Source organism: Heloderma suspectum, chromosome 2 (genome assembly GCF_057233095.1).
Source record: "Heloderma suspectum isolate Gila_16-S chromosome 2, 16-S_ref, whole genome shotgun sequence".
Classification (NCBI taxonomy): domain Eukaryota; kingdom Metazoa; phylum Chordata; class Lepidosauria; order Squamata; family Helodermatidae; genus Heloderma; species Heloderma suspectum.
Window position 1 is genome coordinate 2,629,659 of NC_139459.1, and position 20,743 is coordinate 2,650,401.

General features: G+C 50.2%; 1 protein-coding gene and 1 long non-coding RNA gene across 2 annotated transcripts in view; both read right to left on the reverse strand.

The window, feature by feature from the left end:
* Positions 1 to 20,743, reverse strand: part of LOC146351847 (uncharacterized) — a 1,244,848-nt gene that overhangs the window by 1,125,383 nt on the left and 98,722 nt on the right. The window lies entirely within an intron of this gene.
* LOC146351867 (uncharacterized) lies at positions 497 to 13,049 on the reverse strand. The gene is made up of 9 exons (XM_084831998.1): positions 12,989 to 13,049; positions 7,910 to 7,956; positions 6,302 to 6,365; positions 5,475 to 5,652; positions 5,249 to 5,320; positions 5,063 to 5,146; positions 3,329 to 3,388; positions 2,224 to 2,395; positions 497 to 656 (listed from the first exon to the last, which is right to left on the reverse strand). Exons 2-9 carry the CDS (start codon positions 7,944 to 7,946, stop codon positions 622 to 624), a joined length of 702 nt encoding a protein of 233 aa, XP_084688124.1. The 5' UTR covers positions 7,947 to 7,956; positions 12,989 to 13,049; the 3' UTR covers positions 497 to 621.

A 20,743-nucleotide genomic window follows, 5' to 3' on the forward strand; every position in this document is an offset into this window, starting at 1 on the left:
TGCACAAAAACCTAATAATGTTCAGCTACAAACTGGTGATACTTCCCATTTGCCTTCACCCCAGACTTTCAGTATAGCTGCACTGGGGTGCAGATATGGCTGGGCTCTAATTCAGCATTTGTCATAGATCCAGGAAAGGCTGCTGGCATTTCTCCCTCTGTTATGCTGTTGTCTTCTTGGGGATCCCCTGAAAGCGGGACCGATAGTCTTTGGACCACAATTGGGACCACACTGAACCATTCTCGCCTTCTGACAGCCAGTTTGCAGTAGCTGTCAGAAGGTGAGTAAGAGGTTTGTTGGTGACAACACTGCCAACTGTGGAGTCACTTGTATGAACTGACATGGGACTGTCTGACAGCCTCCTTGTGCATCATCTTCTGAAAATGGTCAATGTACTTTGTCATAGGAACCATTCTGAGTTTTGTAATGTCACGACAACTGTGGCAATACATGTGGGGGCAGTTGTCCTAGAAAGAAGAGGTGATTGCACAAGACTCATTGCAGGAATGAAGGGTGTTTATTGTTGCTACTGGCCGGGTGAGAAGGCAGTTGCAGCCCACTGCCGCCCTTGGGGATCCCCAAAGGAAAGCCGGGAAGGTGTGTACGCATAGAGTTCCGTGATCACAGCTGGGCTTTGTCAAAGGAAGGATGGGACGCTACAGACAGGAGAGCAGAAAGATCCAATTAGGGGATATTCTCAGGGGGACGACCACCATATGCAGCTCTTTTGCCTTTCTTGTGGACCAGCGATATGCCAAAAGGGGCTTTACAGGACAGAGAAGCAATACTGTCCCTGCCTGCCCGCCCGGGGGTTGCCATCGACCTTTGAAAGTCCAGAGAAGGAGCATCAGTAATGGAGTAGAGAAGGAAGGGCAGCAGTCAGGCGGCGGCGGCAGCAGTGGTGGTGGTGGTTTTGCAAATGGGGTGGTTCAAAAATTGGCTGAAGGGCTTGAGGAGCAGCAGTGGTGCAAGGCTTCAACCAGGGAATGCAAACCCCCACCTGCCCACTTGAAAAGCCTGGCTCAGCTGCAAATGGGGTTTCTATATTGGCCTCATCACTACCCAGCCCTCCCTGAAAGCCCCACCTTTTCCAACCCCTCCCCAAAGGTCATACCTGAAGAACGTAAGAAGAGCTGTGCTGGATCAGAGCAAGGTCCATCTAATCCAGCATTCTGGTCACACAGTGGCCAACCACCTGCCTGCCACATGGCATGAATGCAACAGCACCCTTGTGCCCATGTTCCCCAGCCACTGGCGTGCACAGGCATACTGCCTCTGATACCGGAGATAGCACGTAGCCATCAGGACTAGTAGCCATTGATAGCCTGATCCTTCAGGGATTTATCCGATCCCCTTTTAAAGCCATCCAAAATGGTGGCCATCACTATGTCTTGTTGTAGTGAATTCCATAGTTTGACTATGTGCCGTGTGAAGAAGGTCTTCCTTTGACCTGTCCAGAATCTCCCACCAATCAGCTTCATGGGGTGACCCCATTGGTTCTAGTATTATGTGAGAGGGAGAAAAATGTCTCCCTCTCCACTTTCTCCACACCTCTAAAATTTTGTACACCGCTATCACATCTCCCCTTACTCGCCTCTTTTCTAAGCTAAACAGCCCCATGGGGGAGATGCTCCAGCCCCTTGATCATCTTCATTGCCCCTTTCTGCACTTTTTCCAGCTCTAAAATATCCTTTTTTAGGTGCAGTGACCAGAACTGTACACAGCATTCCAAGTGTGGCCGCACCATACCTTGGAGAGGGGCTTTTAAGCGCCATCCTTCCCAGAAGAGAATGATGCTCTGGGCATTGTCTGCAGCCCAGGAGAGGCATTATCAGTTAGCCTCTTCGCTGTGGAAGTGAGTCCTCCACACCATCTGTTACACCACCTCCTCCTCCTGCAAGGCAGAGCTTCTTATTTGGGGAAGGGGGAGGGCTGGCAGGGAAGGGCTGGATTGTGCTAACTGATGGGGCTTTTTGAGCATTTCTATTGGAACGGAGCTAGAGGGGCCTTGGCTCACACACAACTCTACTGAAGAGGAGCTTAAAAGAAACCATGCAAGTGAGAGCACGCTTGAAGAGAGGTGGATGATGTGAAGAGACACCTTTGTTGCAAAGGCTCTAATATCATCAAATGCCTTAAAAGGGCAGGGAGAGATCTCTGCATGTTTGCTGCCTCTGTATATGTAGCACATTGTGTCTCCTGTGGGTACACACATGCACTTACATGTGTTATCAGTTTTGCCAGCACTTCTCTGTAGCATCCCCTGGGGGGTCATGAGTGTCCGGGTACGATCCTCCAGTGCATCCTGAAGAGGCAAAAGGAGAGGGGGGGAGCTGGTTGGCGTGAGAAAGGTGGACGGTGGTTCCTCATCCAGACTGGGTCCTCCTCTCCTCACCTGCAACAAAATCACTGTACTCAAAACACACACTGATGGGTTTGAGTCTGTGATAGGTAGTGGGGGGGGAGGATTCTTCCAGGAGGACAGATTAGATGCTCCTGTTGGGCATTTCTAAGTTCAGCATCAGTGAAATCTGGAATCACCTTCCTTAGTGGCTTTTTGCTCCGTAGCACTTCGCTGGGCACTCAGAAATGCCTGGAAAGAATCCCTGAGTAAGGCAACTGCCTTTTCCTCACTCCCGAACAAGGATCAAGGCAGGGTTAATTCAGGCACTGCCAGGAGTCGCATGGGAGCTGCCTTCCCACTCCTTATTCCCAGACCACTCCAACACAGCATGTGGAGGAACCACATGGGGTGGTCCACTCCATGGTCCCTCTCCACCCCATGACTGCCCTCTCTCCTGGCGGCCTTCCAGCACACTTAATAGTGGCAAAAGAGAGAAATGCATATGATCAGGACGCATGTTTGGAACAGGTTTTTTCTTTTTCTTATCTCCTTGTAGGCTAAATGTCATGCATGGAAGTAATGCTGAGAGACAGCCAAAAGGCTGCACAGAGAGATTCGCAGTTTACCAAAGATTTGAGCCTGGATGTCCAGTATCCAGACCTAGGACTCTGCCTACTGCTGGTTTTCATCAGCCATGTCTTAGAACACTTTTGGCCTCCACTATATTTTTCACAACCATCTTGCAAGGCTGGGAGAGGCTAAGAAAATGCCATTTCAGGCTCTCCAGGGAGTTTTTGGACTGATCAGGCAGTTCAACGGCAGCCTTTTTATATCCCAGACTCAACATCCTTGCCACAGTGCCTCACAAACTGGCTACACTACCCTGATAACAACCAGTGTTCATCCCACACCAGTCTCTATGCCATAGTCCCCCCTGAGCTTCCCCCCGCCCTTTGTGGAAAGACGAGGGTCTTGCAGTCTCACACTCCGTCGATGAACTCTCTCCAGTGGTTTTATCCATGCCAACTCAGCTGATGAGATCTCCTAAATGGAAGAAAGAATGGGAGGTGAGTTTAGTTACTTATTTAAAGCACTTGATACGCCACTTTTTAATGCAGAGATCCCCAGATCAGCTTGCAATATAATAAACAGGTAACAGATAAAATCGTAAAAACAAAAGGGTTTTTTTTTTAATCACTAAAACTCAGGTGGATGGATCCACAACAAAGGTACCCAGGGCGTGCTCATTAATAGCTCTCCATCAGCCTGGACGGAGGTCTTGAGCCGAGCGCTGCAGGACTCTCTCAGCCCTGCGCCTTCAATATTTTTGCAAATGACTTGGACAAAGGAGTAGAGGGGATGCTTGTCAAATAGTAGGGGATGAGGATTTGCAGATTTAGCTACTGTGAGGGGTAGCTAAAAGCACAGAAGATAGAATCAAGATTCAAAATAATCTCAACAGCTAGAATGCAGGTCAGCCCTCTCGTTGGCCAGTGCAGGAAACGGGACGCTGGACTGGAGAGATTGCCTTGGGTCTGGTTCAGCATGGTGAAACTTGTGTTCGTTTTGTAAACTTGGAAATATTCTTACTTGGCTCCAGACAATGCCAACAGAGAGCACTTTTCTAGTCATGTTTTCTGTAAGTGAATATGAATGACATGGAAAGAGGAGAGCATTCTTTGTCCTGTCCTAGTCCTGTCATCCTTTCATGAAAGGGCTGGAATGAAGTCTGGGTTTGCTTGGATTGTGCTCATGATCCAGGGAGAGATGGCTCAGCCCTGCCTGCCTGTGTGTCCTGGTCCATTCACTCATCTTTTTCTGCTCTAAAGGAAGGGGGAATCTCATGGTGAACCGCTCTGTAATGCCTGCCAGCTCTTGTGGAGATGGGCTACATTTCCTGGCTGTGAAGGATAATTGCTATTCATGGTTAATTTACCCCCTAACAGCATTATGTGAATTCTAGTTAGAAGAGAGCATTTTGTGGATAGGTGGGAGGCACTGGGCATCCAAGTGTGTCTGTGCAACGTATTACCCCTCCCTAGAACAGCAATGGCCTAAGTGGGCTTTTGCTTAGATTGGTCGTCTGTGCTCTGGGTGAGCACCAGCGTTGCTGCTTTATGGCATTAACTGCCACAACACCCCCTTGATGCCCCATGGAAAATGCCGGTCCCTCCCGTGTCACATTAATTCAGGACAGACCACGGCAAACCAAACGGCATCCTTCTCAAAATGGTTGAAGAATCCCTGCCCTCCTTTTTGAACTTGTGGCTTCAATCATGAAGATGCACTACACTCAATTACTCAGACAAAGCTTCTGTGGATTAACGAATGGCAGCCAATTTTTAATTTTGAAGCCACAATTTAGGGGCATGCAGCACATTTATTATTTTTTATATAATTTATGCCTTTGCTTTTAAGTTGCAATAGAGGATGAGAGCATGAAAGGGTGCCTTTCCTTCGAACAGGATGTGGCAGCTTCTGTTTATTAAACAACATGGCTTTAACCCCTCCTTCAGTGCCACCCGTCTCTCTCACTGACAGGTAAAGACAATTTTTTTAATTCTCAGCATGTTTCCAGACAAGGCTTTTATTGTGCCATTGCCCTGCCTCATTCATGGAATTTCAGGGGGGGTCCAGACAGGGTCTGTGGCTGCAAGGAACCCACACCAGTCCTCCATATGGATCCCTTGGCACACTTTCCATTGCCTCCGCACTCACCTGGATGTTCTTCTCTGTCCCCATGCTGGATTTCCCTGGCTCCATCTCTGCCCCAAGTCCCCGGTGGATTTGGCCCTGGCTGGGCTGGAGAGAGGGAGGGAGAGAGGGAGAGAGAGAGGAGGGTTCGTGCATTGCAAGCAGGGAATGGCTCCACCCAGGTGGGCTGCAGAGACCATGGAGCCCTACCTGCTCCATGCGTTCTTCTTGCTGCTGTCTCAAAACTTTTCTCTCCTGGACTGCTCTGGCAAGCTGCTTCTTCTGCATGGAGGAGGAATGGCATCAGCACTGGCGCCTCACTTTAAGGCAGGGCTCACTCGCTGCACGCTCTGGGACACTGCCAGTGTGGTTGTGCGAGCTGGCCCAGGGAGACGGAGCCCCACACATGATCCCGCGGGAGAGTGGTGCTACTCACCAGGTAGACGTTGTACCTCAGCAGCCTCTTTCTGGCATCAGAGACACTTGAGCCCAGCTCCCTCAGCTTGGCCTTCATGTCGACCATCAGGTGGGCAGGGGGGTCCTGGTGGCCCTGGAGCTTTGTCACTTCAGGCAAGAGGGGCCCCAAAGTGGCATATAAGGCTGAGATGAAGTTCCTGTGAAAAGGAAAACCAGCATAAGGACACGGGGGGGGGGGGGCTATTAGGTCAGAGATCTAGTCCGGCACCTGTCCCTTAGAGTGGCCAAACAGTTGCCCCTGGGCAGGCCACAGGTGGGGCACGAAGGGAAAACTCCTCTGACGTTGCTGCTCGAAGCTGGTCGTCAGCAGCCCCCCAGGTACAGAAGACAGCAGGGAATGGGGTGGGCTGGGCCAGCTCTGGTGCCTGCTTCCGTGGCTGGACTGTGAAGAAACCGTAATGGCAGGAGTGCCTCTAATCATGTGCAGAATGCATTCACCCTTACTATTGGCTGGACATCTCAAAGTGGCAACAGACATTTGGACTCTCTGGTCACCCCCCCCCCCTTTAGAGGAACCAACCACTTGAGTAAATGAAAACGATGCTACTTTTAATGTGTCATTTTAGTGCTGATAATTTTGTTTCTCTTTAATGCATATTAGTATTAGCAGCAGTATTAGAATTTTATAAGCTAATCGTTGTGTTCATGGGAAGCATAGGGAAAGCGGAGCAGCGGGGATTGGTTGAACTGGATCTCCTTTGCTCTGCTGGATGAACAGCCACCATTTCCCAGCCCCCCCCCCCCCCCCCGGGCTAGAGTGCTCCGTTCAGCTAAGAAGGCACTTACACTGTCTCCTCATCCAGCTCTTCATCTCCACAACTGGGGTTCTCACTCATGGAACATCGGGGCTCTGTTGGAGAGGGGAGAGAGCAGTGGGGAGGGTGGCAAACAAACGGAGGTCTGCTGGCTGCTGAGACCTCCCTCTGCAGCAGTGACAGGCGTGGTGGGCATGAACGTGCCAGCAGCACCAAGGGCCCCGGACTGGCGTGGCCTTAGGGCAGGGGAGCTGTAGCGCAGTTCTGCAGCTAGATGCTAAAATGGATGCCCATCGCCCTGCCGGAGGCGCAGTTCCAGCCACCCATTCCTGCCCTGCATCGTTCTGGGAATGTCTGCACCATAGGAGAGGCTTGAGTGCCATCTCAGGCTACAGATATTCTACATCCTGCGGCCACTGTTTGCAACTGAACCCATTTCCCCATCTCTGATCTGGCTGAGAATGAGCCAGGGCTGGTGCCAAGGGTAGGCATGGCTGGGCCACTGCCAAGGGCCTGCGCCCCAGCAGGGGCCCACTGACCAGAGCCCCTGGGCGGGCTCCTCCTCTTCCTCATGGCGGCCTGCTTGTTCCCCTGCCTCTGCCTCTGGCCAGGCCAGGCAACAGAGGCAGTGGCAAGGAGCAGCAGCAGATGCCCCGGCCTGCTTGCTCGCTGGCTCTGTGTCTGCCAGGCAAGCGAGTGGGAGCCATGATGAGAAAGTGGAGGAGGCACCATGGCAGCTCACGGAGGTCTTGCCCAAGGGCCCTCCGAGGGCGGGGCCACATGACTGCTGGCGCCTGGAGGGGTCTCCGCGCCGCCTCTCTCCAGGCTGCCCTCTCCTTCTCAAAGGCAGTGCGGGTGTGTCCCCCCCCTTCCTTGGCACTACTTCTCTCTCCCCCATCTCGCTCAGGGCTGCAGTTTCAGGGGAGGCCGGAGGGTCGTTTCCCTCCCCTCCTTGCAATCTGGACCTTACGATCCGTGCTTCAGGGTTCATGCATTTATCTATGGGGGACCCTCTGGCTTTCTCCATGGAAATCTGGTTAGGCAAAGCAAGGTTTCCTTCCCACTTCTCAGCCAGGAGCTGCTGAGGAAGGAGGAACAGCGGAACAGCTGGCCAGGCCTCCTGCCACAGCTCTCTTGGACTCCAAATATCCAGACCACCCAGTTTGCACTGATTGTGGCCAGGAAGTGGGGGAGCAGAAGCCTGGCCTTCTCCCAGTGGGGCAGAAGACCCTCCTTTTCCACAGAATTTCTGCCACCAGCAAAAAGAAACCCTTTATCCCGGATCTTGTGTGACTGACCATCCCAGAGCGCCTTCCCTAACCTGGGGCCCTCCGGATGTTTTGGATGACAACTCTGAAGCTTCCTGATTGTTGGCCATGCTGGCTGGGGCTGGTGGGAGCTGGAGTCCAAAGGACCAGGAGGGAACCAGGTCAGGGGGTGGCCTGGTCCAAGAGGTGGCACTCGGGCTTGGCTGAACATCACTCCCCCGCCCCCGTGTCATTTGAAACAGCCTCCTGCCCCTGTTCTCATGCTGCTCAGGCTCACACTAACCCACTGCCTCTCCAGCCTCCCTCCACTGGCCTGTCCCTTTCCCACAGGATGCCGGGGTGGGGCAGGGCAGGAGAGCAGCAGGTCTCACCTGATAGGCTGGGGGAGACAGGGCCTTTGTTGTCCATGGCCTGATGGCTGAAAAAAAAGAAAGGAAGGAATGCCTTGAGTGAGGCTGGCCTGTCTAATGGTGCACCCAGATGCTTTCAATCTTGAAGAACGCATGGTTTTCTGAGCATAATGCGCAGTCAAGGCTGTATGTATTTTACTGGAGCAGAGAAAATGTGGAACTTTGGACAGGATCTTTCTTTTTAAATCAAGTTTCTAGCCCTCAGGGCTATGATGATATGTTTGAAACCACGTGGATACCACCTGCCGCAATCTCAGGAGCTAGAGGAGAAGGGGCCGAATGAGAGAGCCAGTGGTTGGAGCAGGGGGAGATTTGCTGAGGGAGTCTTGTATAATTTATACAGATCACAGAATTCAGCTCTTCTGGATGCAGAATTTGGATTGCTCTTGTGCAGAAATCTATATTGTCCCAGGTACATACAGCCTCCTCCCCAGCAGCCCCTTCATCCATGGGTGAGGCAGATATTAATCTAAACCATTTGCAGCTAGTTGAAAGTTTTCTAGCTGTGTGAATCTGCACAAAGGGGGTCCTGGGTGAGGATGCTGGTTAGATTGCTTGTGGTGCTGTCTAAGCCCAATTCACAGAACTTTGACTAATCCTCCCTCCCTCCCTTCTTTTAAAACAAACATCATGGAAGGAAGGAAGGAAGGAAGGAAGGAAGGAAGGAAGGAAGGAAGGAGCGACACAGATGTTGGAAGACAAGCAGGAAGCCCTGGGCCGGCCAGCCAGTCCTCCGATCCTGGTGAGAAGTGGCCAGGGGATCTGTATACCAGATGTGGCCCACATGAAAAGGAACAACCCATTTGCCCCTTTTCTTTTATTTGCAGTCATAGGATGACTAGGCAAAAGAAGCTGCAGGTGGACAGTGTACTGCGTGGATCCTGGTGCTTCTAAGCCAGCAAGGCTGAGATGCGAGGGAGGTCCGGCCATCTGAGTGGTTTTAAGAGCTGTGCAGAAGTGAACTTTGGCAGATGCAGCTTGTCATGCAAAGGGGAGAAAAGCTGTTCCTGCTTGAAATTCCCTCCACTAGACATGATGCTGTGCATCTGGTCATCCAAGTGAGAAGATATGCAGTCTGGGTTGCATTGTTGCTTTCAGAGACTTCTAGGCTGGACAAGTGGGGCCCTGCCACAAAACGTTGCAATGCATTCTTGTCTCCACAGAGAGTGCTTGCTGTTGGTCAAGGCTCCAGCCACAGTGCTGTGTCCTCATCCAAGATACTCTACTCCATTTTGCCACACTTAACATTCCATGGCTACTGAGCATCCTCAGCCCTGGGGGGGTGGGGGTGTTATTTATTTATTTGTTTATTTATTTTATTATTAAATTTATTAATCGCCCATCTGGCTGGTCACCCAGCCACTCTGGGCGATGTAAAACATACAATAAAAACAGTTTAAAACAATAAAATTCTACAATAAAAACATTTTCTAAAATACCCTAACCCACCCCAAATGCCTGCCTGAACAACAGCATTTTTAATGCACAACGGAAGCTCATTAAAGAGGGGGCATGACGGAGTTCCCTAGGGAGGGAGTTCCACAGAGTGGGGGCCACCACAGAGAAGGCCCTCTCCCTCGTCCCCACCAGTCTAGCTGTCCTGGCTGATGGGACAGAGAGAAGGCCATCCGAGGCTGATCTTATTAAGCAGCCTGTCTGGTGCTGCTGGAGGCGCTCCTTAAGATAGGCTGGGCAGGAACCATATAGGGTTTTAAAGGTCAAAACCAACACCTTGAATTTGGCCCGGAAAACAACTGGTAACCAGTGCAACTCCTTCAGCACTGGAGTGATGTGATCTCACCGGTGGCTGCCTTTAATCAGGCAAGCCACTGCGTTCTGTACCAGCTGCAGTTTCCGAACCGTCTTCAAGGGTAACCCCATGTAGAGCGCATTACAGTAGTCTAAACGAGAGGAGACCAGGGCATGTACTACCGATGGGAGCAGATGGTCGGGAAGGAAGGGGCGCAGCCGCCGTATCAGATGGAGTTGATACAGCGCTGTCCGGCTCACAGCTGACACCTGAGCCTCCATGGACAGCTGGGAGTCCAAAATGACCCCCAGGCTGCAGACCTGGTCTTTCAAGGGTAGCCGTACCCCATTCAACACCAGGTCAACATCCCCCAGCCTCCTCTTGTCTCCTACTAAAAGTACCTCGGTCTTGTCAGGGTTCAGCTTCAGCCCATTCCTCCCCATCCAGCCACTCACCGTCTCCAGACATTTGGACAGGGATTCTACGGCCAACCTTGGTGAAGATTTAAACAAGAGGTAGAGCTGCGTGTCATCCGCATATTGATGACACCGCACCCCAAACCTCCTGATGATAGCCCCCAGCGGCTTCACATAGATGTTAAATAGCATCGGGGAGAGGATGGAACCCTGTGGCACCCCACAAGTAAGTGGCCACGGGTCCGAAACCTCCTCTCCCAGTGCTAGCCTCTGGTACCTGCCGGAGAGGAAGGACCGGAACCACCGCAATACGGTGTCTCCAATGCCCAACCCCTCCAGGCGGTCCAGGAGGATACCGTGGTCAACGGTATCAAAAGCCGCTGAGAGGTCGAGGAGAACAAGGAAGGAGCATTCGCCCCTATCCAGAGCCCTCCTCATATCATCTACCAAGGCCGTTTCTGTCCCATGCCCAAGCCTGAAGCCCGACTGAAATGGGTCTAGATAATCAGTTTCTTCCAAGTGTGCCTTCAACTGCACCGCCACCACCCGCTCAATCACCTTGCCCAAAAATGGCAGATTTGAGACTGGGCGAAAGTTGTTCAAAACTTGAGGCTCCAAGGAGGGCTTCTTTAAGAGCGGTCTTATCACTGCCTCCTTGAGGGCTGATGGCATCACTCCCTCCTCAAGGGAGGCGTTCACCACCGCCTTGATCCCCTCACCCAGTCTCTCTCTGCAGCTCATAATGAGCCAAGATGGGCAAGGATCAAGTAAGCAGGTGGTCGGCCGTACCAATGAAAGCACCTTGTCCAACCTCACGGTCCCCTTATGCATTTTGATCCCTCCCTCTTGTTTCTCAGTGGCCCTGTTTGCACTCCAGTCGTGCTGGCACTCACCACCTGGGTTTGCTATTAGAGGGAGTGATTTATTATTTTATCCACCTTTATGCCTGAAGACGGACACAGTGCCTTACAAAATCGGAAGAACAGTAAAATAATTAAAACAGAAGTAAAACACAGTAATTGTAACTAACAGCAAAACCATTAGAACAGCAGCAGATAAAAGCCTGATCCAAAACAGCAGGTTGAAAGATACTCACAGCACAACGGCATTTTGGGGCCCACCCCCATCCCAGGATGCTCTGGTTCTTGGAATGCTGGAGCCACCCCAAGCACCAGGACAAAGGCAGGCTATTCTTATTAGGACTTCTGATTCTGGAAAGTGCTATTGCATTCCCCTTCACAACAACACTGTGATGTCGGTGCTTAATTGTGAGTTAGTGGCTTGTCATCAAGGCCACCAAGGACTTCAGGTCAGAGGTGTGATTCCTACCCAGGCCTCTCTTGTCCAGATCACTACACAGTGACCTAGTTTGTATCAAGAAGCCACCTGGTGAATTTCACTGCAGGGCTTCTTGTTGCAACAGCGCCCACCATTTCGGATATTTGCGCCGTGTCAGGGGCACTGTACTGCTTGTTGCGTGAGAACCTGGCAAGGGCAGGTTGTTGGGGTGGCTGACAAGTCACCCAGAACCCATGGGCTGTTTTAGGCTTGCATGTGGCTAACAACAAGTGACAGCACACACACATACACGCACCCCCCACCGTGGCTTGAACATTCAAAATGGCGAGCGCTGCATTGGTAAGAAGCCCCACAGGGAAATTCACCCACAGTGGCTTCTCGTTACGTGCAAAGCGGGCCAGCGTATCACTCTGGTTGAACCACTCTGGTTGGTTCAATAAAAATTCCATTGTAGAACAACACACACACAGATAAAACTGAAAAAGAAACATAATGTGCCTCCAGCAGAGAGCAGTGCAGGAGAACTATTCTGGATGTTGTTGCTGTTTCCCAGCCTGGACCGCACTGAATGTGAGATGTTTCTGAGGGCAGCACATGACACATCACATAGATGACTGGAAAGGGCCACTTGTCTACTTTGTATCTCTCTGAGCTTACAGAAGACTACAAGGAGCTCCAGGCTTTGAGCCAAAGTCAGAAAGTTGGATGTGTGGCACAATCCTGCTTCTCCTTTTAGGCCTGTGGTGTGCACCTGCAGGGGGAACTTGCATGTTTCCCCTATGCAGAGATATGAGGGCTCCAGATGCAGGGGAGTCACCCCACGCATCCACTTTTCCAACTTCTCCACAATGTCTGAAAGCCACCCTGACGTTTAGGGTCCCTTTCCCAGCAGAAGCAGCGCTCCCATCCTAAGCCAATTTCAGGGCTTAGTTGGAGGTCCCCTTTAAGGTCAGATCCACTGCGAATCTCCCTTGAAGTCAACTGGCCTTTCCAAGTGTTCCAGTCACCTGCTCAGGTAGGTCCCCCCCGCCCCCGCTGCTCAAGATGAACACTGAAAAGGTCCTGTCTCTTTTTGCCAGTGACTGCTCCCCCTTCCCTGCTGGTCTCTACACCTTCCCCAAGCCCCAAAGGCCTGCCTTTGTGGAAGGGACAGGGTAACAGCCACCAGACGGCTTCCTTCCAGACAGAAGAAGTCCCACAAGGCCTCTCCTCAGGTTTAAATCAGGGGTGGGCAACTTGTGGCCCTCCCGATGTTTTGGCTACAACTCCCACGAGCTCCAGCCAGTGTAGCCAATGGGGAGGGACGGTGGGAGTTGTAGGCCAAAGCATCTGGATGGCCGCAAGATCCCACCCCGGGTGTAACTGATGTGTGACCCATCATTGGCTGCTGAGGGTGTGTGTTCCAGATGCCGCCATCTTATGAGGTGAGGTTGGTGGTGAGAAGAGATAAGAGAATCCTGCCAGGCCCAAGTCCAGGCACACATGCTGAGTGGACTAGCCTTAAAATCCAGATTACTTTCCCTTGTTGTTGGTTTTCCTCCTTGGAAAAGCCTGAAAGATCCCTAAGCAGCTCACCTCAAGGGGAAATGGCCTGGCTTTCTGTGGAGCAGCCCACCTCTCTTGGGCGTGATGGTTGACGTCTACCTGAGCAGAACTTCTCTCCAACTTCCCAGCCTCCACCAGGATGTAGCTGGTCTGCTGTTGTTTCCTGGTTGCTAGGCAGCTGATGTCAGGGGTTGATCTGATGAGGTCATAGAGAAGGGAGGCTGATCGCAGGACCTGGATGTGAGGAACAAAGACCTGACACACACACACACACCTCCTTATGACTGAGGTGAAGCCCTGCCCAGGGCTGGCCCTCCTGAGGTGGGGTCCACATGGGAGGCAGATGCTGCTGGATCAAAGAGGGAGGCAGGAAAACTGCTGCATGGGACACTCCCAAGAGATTTGTCAATCTGCTGATGCTTTTTGGAAGGAAGGTCCAAGGGCAACTAGTTAATCAGCTTCCCTAAGGGGGAGAGATGAGATGGAGATGAATCACCCGCTGCCTTGTGAGAAAAAAATAGTTGCGTCTGGATATAAGCAGAAACACATGTCCACCATCCAGTCACTTAGTTGTTCCAAAATCCTGATAATGAACCAAGTGGATCACAGAGGGCATGGCAGATGATGATGATAGGTGATGAGTGGGGTGGAGAGTGAATAGGGGGAAATAATTCCCTGTCTCTCAGACTATTGAAATAGAACCTGAATGCTCAGGAGCACTATACCATGGAGTGCTAGTTGCTCAGGGTGCAACTGTGCCGGAGGGGCTGTTGTCCTCAAGCCCTGTTTCTGGGATGCCAGGGGGCTCTGGCTGGCCACTCTTGCCATGGGGAGGCTGAACTACGTAGGCCCCTTGGCTGCTCCAGAAGGGGTTCTCTTATAAAGGTCTTTAGACAAATTCCTGGAGGATACCTCAGCAATGGTCACCGGACATGTTAGTTTCCAGAGAGGCAATGGTGCTTGTTGGTTTTGCTGCAGGAGATTATGAGTCCTATGCCACCTTAGAGATAAACAAATGTATTATGGCATAAGCTTTCGTGGGCTCACATCAAATTCATCAGGTGCACAAAGTGTTATCCTAAGTTAAGTATATACACATGGGTCTGGCGGCATGTGTGTGTTCGTTAGCAGTGAGGGAAGAGGGAACTGAAATCCAAAAAGAACAGATGGTGGTAATTACATTAAACCTTAAATGTGTATACATTTGGTACAGTGACCATTAACAAAGTAGTGCTGATATTAACACAAACATCCTGGCATTGGTAAACAACTTAATGCATGTAGTGGAATACATTTGGATTGCAGATAACAATTGACAGAATTTAACATCTTGATTAAGTTGTAATTCAGCAGTTTCAGACAGGAGTCTCAGTTTGAATATCCTTTGTCCAGGAAAGATCACTTCCTTTGTGTTATGAGTGGCGGCTAGAAGCCTGTATGTAGGGGTAGCGGTCAGCAGGTTTCCAGTATAGGATGTTGCTTATATGACTGTCATGTAGTTGCACAGTAGTGTCTAGAAAGTTCATCTCTGTCATGGACTACTCCAGGGTCAGGATGATGGCGGGTTGAAAGTTGTAGGAGTCCTGGTGGAACTTCTCCAGTGCCTCCTGTACATGAGTCCAGGGCTGGATCTACACTTACCGCCTTGTTTCGCTTCCAATGAGGTTTCACCGCCCACCTTTCACACTACGCAGTAGCCGCCTCGAATTGGAACCGGAATTTCCCACTTCGTAGAATCATAGAATAGTATGATTCCATGAAGTGGGAAATTCCAGTTCCAATTCGAAGCGGCTACTGCATAGTGTGAAAGGAGAGCTGTGAAACCTCATTGGCAGCGAAAAAAGGCGGTAAGTGAAGATCCAGCCCTGGACTCGTGTACAGGAGGCACTTCCATGCTCCCGCTTTCAATACCCTAATATCCCAGTATTTCCCCTTAATGTGCTCTGATTTTCCACCTTCGCTACCGTATCTGGTCGTAGTCCCCTCCCCCGCCTGTCCATATGCAGCGGTGTTTGTATTTCCCTCCTGTCCAATCACAGCTCTCGATGGCCCCATGTCTTCTTCTGGCTACTGATCGCATAGCTTCCTTAGCAGCCCCCGTTTCCTCAGCAACAAGCAAAGGGCTGGATGTGTGCGCGCTTGTCTGATCTTGGAAACTAAGCAGGGTTGGTCCCAGTCAGTGCTTGGATGGGGAACTGCCTGGGAATCAGGCTTCGAAGCTTCACAGCTTTGAAGCTTCGAAAATCATGCCTCAATTAGGAAAAAAAATATCGCGGAGAAGCCCCGATTCTGCAAGGATAACGCCTTAATTAAAAAACACACATCCGGAGCGGGGGATAGGAGGGGGTAAAGCTTAGTCTCATTTGAAGGGGTACAACAACCCCCTGCTCAGTGCAGGAAGCCTGATTCCCAGGCGGTAGCCCATCTAACTACTGACCAGGGCCGACCCTACTTAGCATCTGAGACCAGACAAGCATGCGCAGGAAAACAGCACAGCGCTTGAGTGTGAACTGAGCTTGTGCATTCGATGAAGCACTGCAATGGGGAAAATGGGTGAGTGTGAATAATCACGTTTTAATGCCAGAGCGTTTAACCCAACGGGACACCAAATTCATTGTGATGGCGTGCGCAATGTAGATCAGCCCCAGGTGATGAAGAGGCCGTAAGCAGGTCTAAGGCAGAGGAGCATTTGCGGAGAGGCAGAAGCTGAGAAGGCATTGCCCTAAACCAGCCAGGAAGATTTGTTGTTTATTCGGTCAGTCGCTTCCAACTCTTTGTGACTTCATGGACCAGCCCACGCCAGAGCTTCCTGTCGGCCGTCGCCACCCCCAGCTCCCCCGAGGTTGAGTCCGTCACCTCCAGAATATCATCCATCCAGCTTGCCCTTGGTCGACCCCTCTTCCTTTTGCCTTCCACTTTCCCTACCATCAGCATCTTCTCCAGGGTATCCTGTCTTCTCATTATGTGGCCAAAGTACTACAGTTTTGCCTTTAAGATCATTCCCTCAAGTGAGCAGTCTGGCTTTATTTCCTGGAGGATGGACTGGTTTGATCTTCTTGCAGTCCAAGGCACTCTCAGAATTTTCCTCCAACACCACAGTTCAAAAGCATCTATCTTCCTTTGCTCAGCCTTCCTTATGGTCCAGCTCTCGCAGCCGTAGGTTACTACGGGGAATACCATTGCTTGAACTATGCGGACCTTTGTTGTCAGTTTGATGTCTCTGCTCTTAACTGTTTTATCAAGATTTGTCATTGTTCTCCTCCCAAGAAGTAAACGTCTTCTGATTTCCTGGCTGCAGTCAGCGTCTGCAGTAATCTTTGTGCCTAGAAAGACAAAGTCTGTCACTGCCTCCACGTTTTCTCCCTCTATTTGCCAGTTATCAATCCAGCTGGTTGCCATAATCTTGGGTTTTTTTAGGTTTAACTGCAACCCAGCGTTTGCACTTTCTTCTTTCACCTTCGTCATGAGGTTCCTCAGCTCCTCCTCACTTTCAGCCATCAAAGTGGCATCATCTGCATATCTGAGATTGTTAATGTTTCTTCCAGCAATTTTAACTCCAGCCTTGGCTTCATCAGGAAGATGCTGGCATACAATACATTGGAGCCCTGCAAGTACCCATGGCCCTGAGGATACATTCGTTCATTATTTGTTTACGCTTATATACCACTCCACATCTCAAACAGATTCCAGCGTGACACCTGTTCTCCCCAAAGCTGAAGTATTTGTGGGTGAGTACGAAGTGGCAGTCTGTGCTAACTAGCTGTGCTGCAATACCATCAGGGAGGATATTCCTGATGGCTTGCAGTCCATCTCTGTGAGTCTTGAAGGGTGGCACGAAGGTGGAGCCCCCGCTGCCCTCCATTTCCAAGGCAGGCTTTGAGTTGAAGCGAGGATTGTAATCTGTCTTAGTGGATATGGATTTGTCATGGTTCTCATTAGCTTTGAGCAGATAATTCATCACCTTACTGGTTGACTTAATGTCCAAACCTTAGAAGGAGGTTAGCCTTTATTCATTCTGACTTGAAGAGCCAGCTGCCAAAGGCAAAGGATTAAACAAAACAGGAAAAGTGAGTTCTGTTCTTTTAAGTTAATTTCCTCTTATTATAAAAAATACAATCTCTTATAAAAAGTAATCAAAATATGAAAATAATAACCATGAATCATGCCATAACCCCCCCTTCTATAAGGTCTCACTTAGAGTCACCCCCCCCCATCTGAATGAAGATTGCCCAGGCAATATTCTGGCTTTTGCCTCTTCCAATCTTTGTCTTCTCCCCCTTTTCAAACTTTTCTTCTTAGCTTCTGTCCCCAAAGTCTTTGTGCTTTGAGCAACACACATTTTCTCTTGTGGAAAGCGACATATCATGGCTTCATTGTCTGTGATGTTTTCCTGCTAACCCTTCCAGGCCCCAGTTAAGAACAGCATTGGACTTGACTGTCAAAGAAGGTGTGTTTAAGAAACAGAGCAGGAGAACGGAGCAAGCTGAAAATCTCAACTCCTGGTACATCATGACATCCACTGTGCTTCCCTGGGCCATATAAGCTGGGAGGGCACGATGATCGATTATGTAATCAATGCTAGGTGTGACAAATTATAGAGCCATTCAGCAGCAATTATTCTGGGATAGTTAACCTGGAATTCCAGGGTGCGAAGTAGTGCATGCCAACTGCCAGGGGGCAGATACTACCAATCATGCCCTGTTTGTAGACACTCTGGAGAAAACTGTATGGGCACCACCCCTGGTTGGCAGAATGCTGAGCTCAAGATGGATCTTCAGACTTGCCCACTATGGCAGGTCTTAGATCCCTCCATAGATCTGCCAGAGGCTAAAACAGGAGCCAGCAACAAGGGCTGAAGCAGAGCCAGGGCAGCGCGCCCAGGTAGAGGCATCAAACCGAGCCTCGTTCATGTTCCCTGGGCCCACTAGGGAGGGAGTTGTTCTGGAGAGTCCATTCAGGTTGCAAGGCGGTGGCATTTGCAAAGTGACTTTTCTGCTTTCCGCTGTGGGTGGGAGAGTCAGAGAGTTTGGGGGGAAACCCGTCTGGTTTCTGCTCTGCAATTGCAAATGGGCAATAAGGATGTTTACAAGGGCAGGATGCAATTTTCTTTCCACTCGCAGTCCTTGTCATAACACGGCCTCCACGGCCTGTGACCTTTCTCCAGCAAGACATGCTTGGCTTCAGGCAGGTGCTTTATGGTCTGGCGGCTGCCAGCGGAGCAGCTGTGAGGGTCACTCCATTTAAGGCCGTTCATTAAGGGCCAGGCAGCTCCGGAGGTACCTCCCTGCTCTGATTTGTGGCTCTGGATGAGTGTCACAGCTGTTCCTTAGGATGCATGCGGTAAATGTCAGTTACTGTATGAACCAGGGATTATATAATGTGCCCACTTTGAACGCTGCAACAAGAAGATGGAGATCAAAGCTGGAAGTAAAACAAAAGAGGATCTTATTAGTGTCTGCTGATTAAACATTTCTTAAAATGTGATGTAAGGGAGATGAGAGGCCAGGTATGTGTGGAGGGAGGCAAGGACACCCGGGGTCTTGCGCGGGGGTGCAGTGCAAGTGTCTTTTGGGGAATCTCTGCTATGGACAGCTCATAAGAGCAATGCCAGAGGTGAAACTTGCCCTATCAATCTGTAAAAAAGGGAAGAAGCTGAGGGAGCAGGAGAGGAACAGTTTGGGCTGAGGTATCTAGTGGTGGGAGAGACCTTTTGGCTCTTTTGGGGTAATCTGGGAGTAGGTTGTATCCCAAGAGACAAAGCCCTCCTACAACCTTCAACATGTAGGTTAGATAGAGTCTCTTCACTGGATGTCCCACTGTCCAGAACTCTCCAGCCTAACTTTGCAAGTCCAAAGGAGAGTCTTATGTCCTTCCAGAAGGGACTCCACACCTTCTCTTTTAGCATCAAATGAGTATGAAACCATCACACCTGTAGTACCACCTGGATGTGGGGATCTGGGCAGTCTTGCATCCTTGCCATAGACTTGGATCTAAAGTCCATCAGTTCCTATCTTCTGTTGTGTGTCAAGCCCACCCTCCAACTCTCCCACCCTCAGCTAGATCACAGAGAGCAGGTGTCTAGCACAAACGTGCCTGCTGAGCTGACTGCTCTAGCTGGCTCTAGCAAGTGAGCCAAGCCACATTCTCCAGCAGACAATCAAAGACACCCCTCCCTGCCCAAGGTCTCAAACCAGGCTTACGAGCAAGTATGGCAGTTCCTTCTCAAGGCCAAATACCATGACCTCTCAGAGCCTGAGCAATTGCGTGTGTGTGCAGGGCCTGCAGGCCACACTGTAAATCTGTTCCAACCCTAGTTCCCAACCTGCTTCTACCCATGTTTGCTCATCTCTGTCCCTGGCTTCCTGCCAGGTAGTTTCTTTCCATGCAGCAGATTTTCAAGAAAAAGAAACTGCGTTGATAAAAGACTGCCCGGGAACTGGATGTAGCAAAGGATTTCCTGATATGCCGTGGTTGTTAGAAGCCAGGGATGGGAAAAGGGGTCAAGTCAAGACCTGCCTTGGAGGCTCAAGTGGGGAGAGGGTTGTTCGCATAGGAAGCCAGGGCGGGTTGCTTTCCATGGATGAGCATGTAGGTCAGGAGACTGAGGAACAGGCCACAGCAGGTGCTCTTGTTGTGTTCCTTGTACAGAATGACATACGAGATGGAAGTCCGGGCAGAATCCTGACCCAGTTTCAAAGACTGTGAAAGTTAGTTCACACACCAGCTTGTTGCCAGCAGCACCTTCTTTTCAGCACGCTGCTGCTCCATGCAAAACGGCCATCGCAACATTCTCTGTCCTCCCACTTCTGATCTCCCATCACCTTACTTGTGTGACTGTAATGGAGTGTGGCATTCCCACGGGATCTCCTGCCCACCCCATCCCCCATTTTATCCTCACAACCAGCCTGTGGGGTAGGCTAGGCTGCAAGTGACTGGTTCAAGATTGTCCAGTGAGCCTCACAGATAAGCTGGGATTGGAATCCAGTCCTCTTTACTAGCACACCAAACCCAGAATCAGATGGGCAGTGAGTGATACCTGGGTTGGTTTATAAAATCATTTCTACCCCACATCTGCCACCCAAATGGCTAACAAACCATTTAAAACACAGTAAAACAACAAAGAAGAAGAACAATCAGTTCCACAGCCATTCCAGCAGCCCCAGTGCAAAAATAAAGAAAACTTCAGAGAAACCACAGGGCAACATCAACCTTGTCAAGCAGTGCCCTAACAAGTGTAGTGGAACCATTTCCGCCCTCTGTCTGGAGGCAGTCAGAGAGGAGGAGAGTTGGGCACCGCTAAAACATCAACCAGGTTCTGTGTTCCTGTCCTCTGCGCACCTCATGCGGCAGAGAGACACCACTGGGTATGGTCAAGTCAACTGTATTTTCAGATCCTTACACTGGTTTTTACTTTGACTTTTGTTTTATACCATAGTTTCAAACTTTTAAAAGCTTTATACTGTGCTTTATCAGCTTGTTGTATTTTATAGTTTTAACTGTTGTGAACCACCCAGAAAGCCTTGGTGCGCAGGCTGTATAGAAATGTAATAAATAAATAAATAAATACATAAATACATAAATACGTGGAAATGAATAGAATGTAACATTGGGCATATGAGGAAAGAAGTGCAAAAACACCATGCTAGCTCACAGGGCTAAAATGACGTCTTAGCAAGGAATGGAGAATGCTACATCAGGGCAAGATGCTTGCATTATAGCACTTCCACTGGCAAATGGATGTTGCTGCCCTTCATGACAGAGCAAACCAAGTTTCTGTTTCCTAGC

Bases quoted from the DNA above. Each gene is read 5' to 3' on its own strand.
- LOC146351867 (XM_084831998.1), bottom strand. From the start codon at position 7,946: ATGGACAACAAAGGCCCTGTCTCCCCCAGCCTATCAG. The intron at 5,653-6,301 runs GTAAGTGCCTTC...TCCTTTTCACAG, and splicing joins GAGCTGGATGAGGAGACAGT to GAACTTCATCTCAGCCTTAT. The intron at 5,321-5,474 runs GTGAGTAGCACC...TCCTCCATGCAG, and splicing joins TGAGGTACAACGTCTACCTG to AAGAAGCAGCTTGCCAGAGC.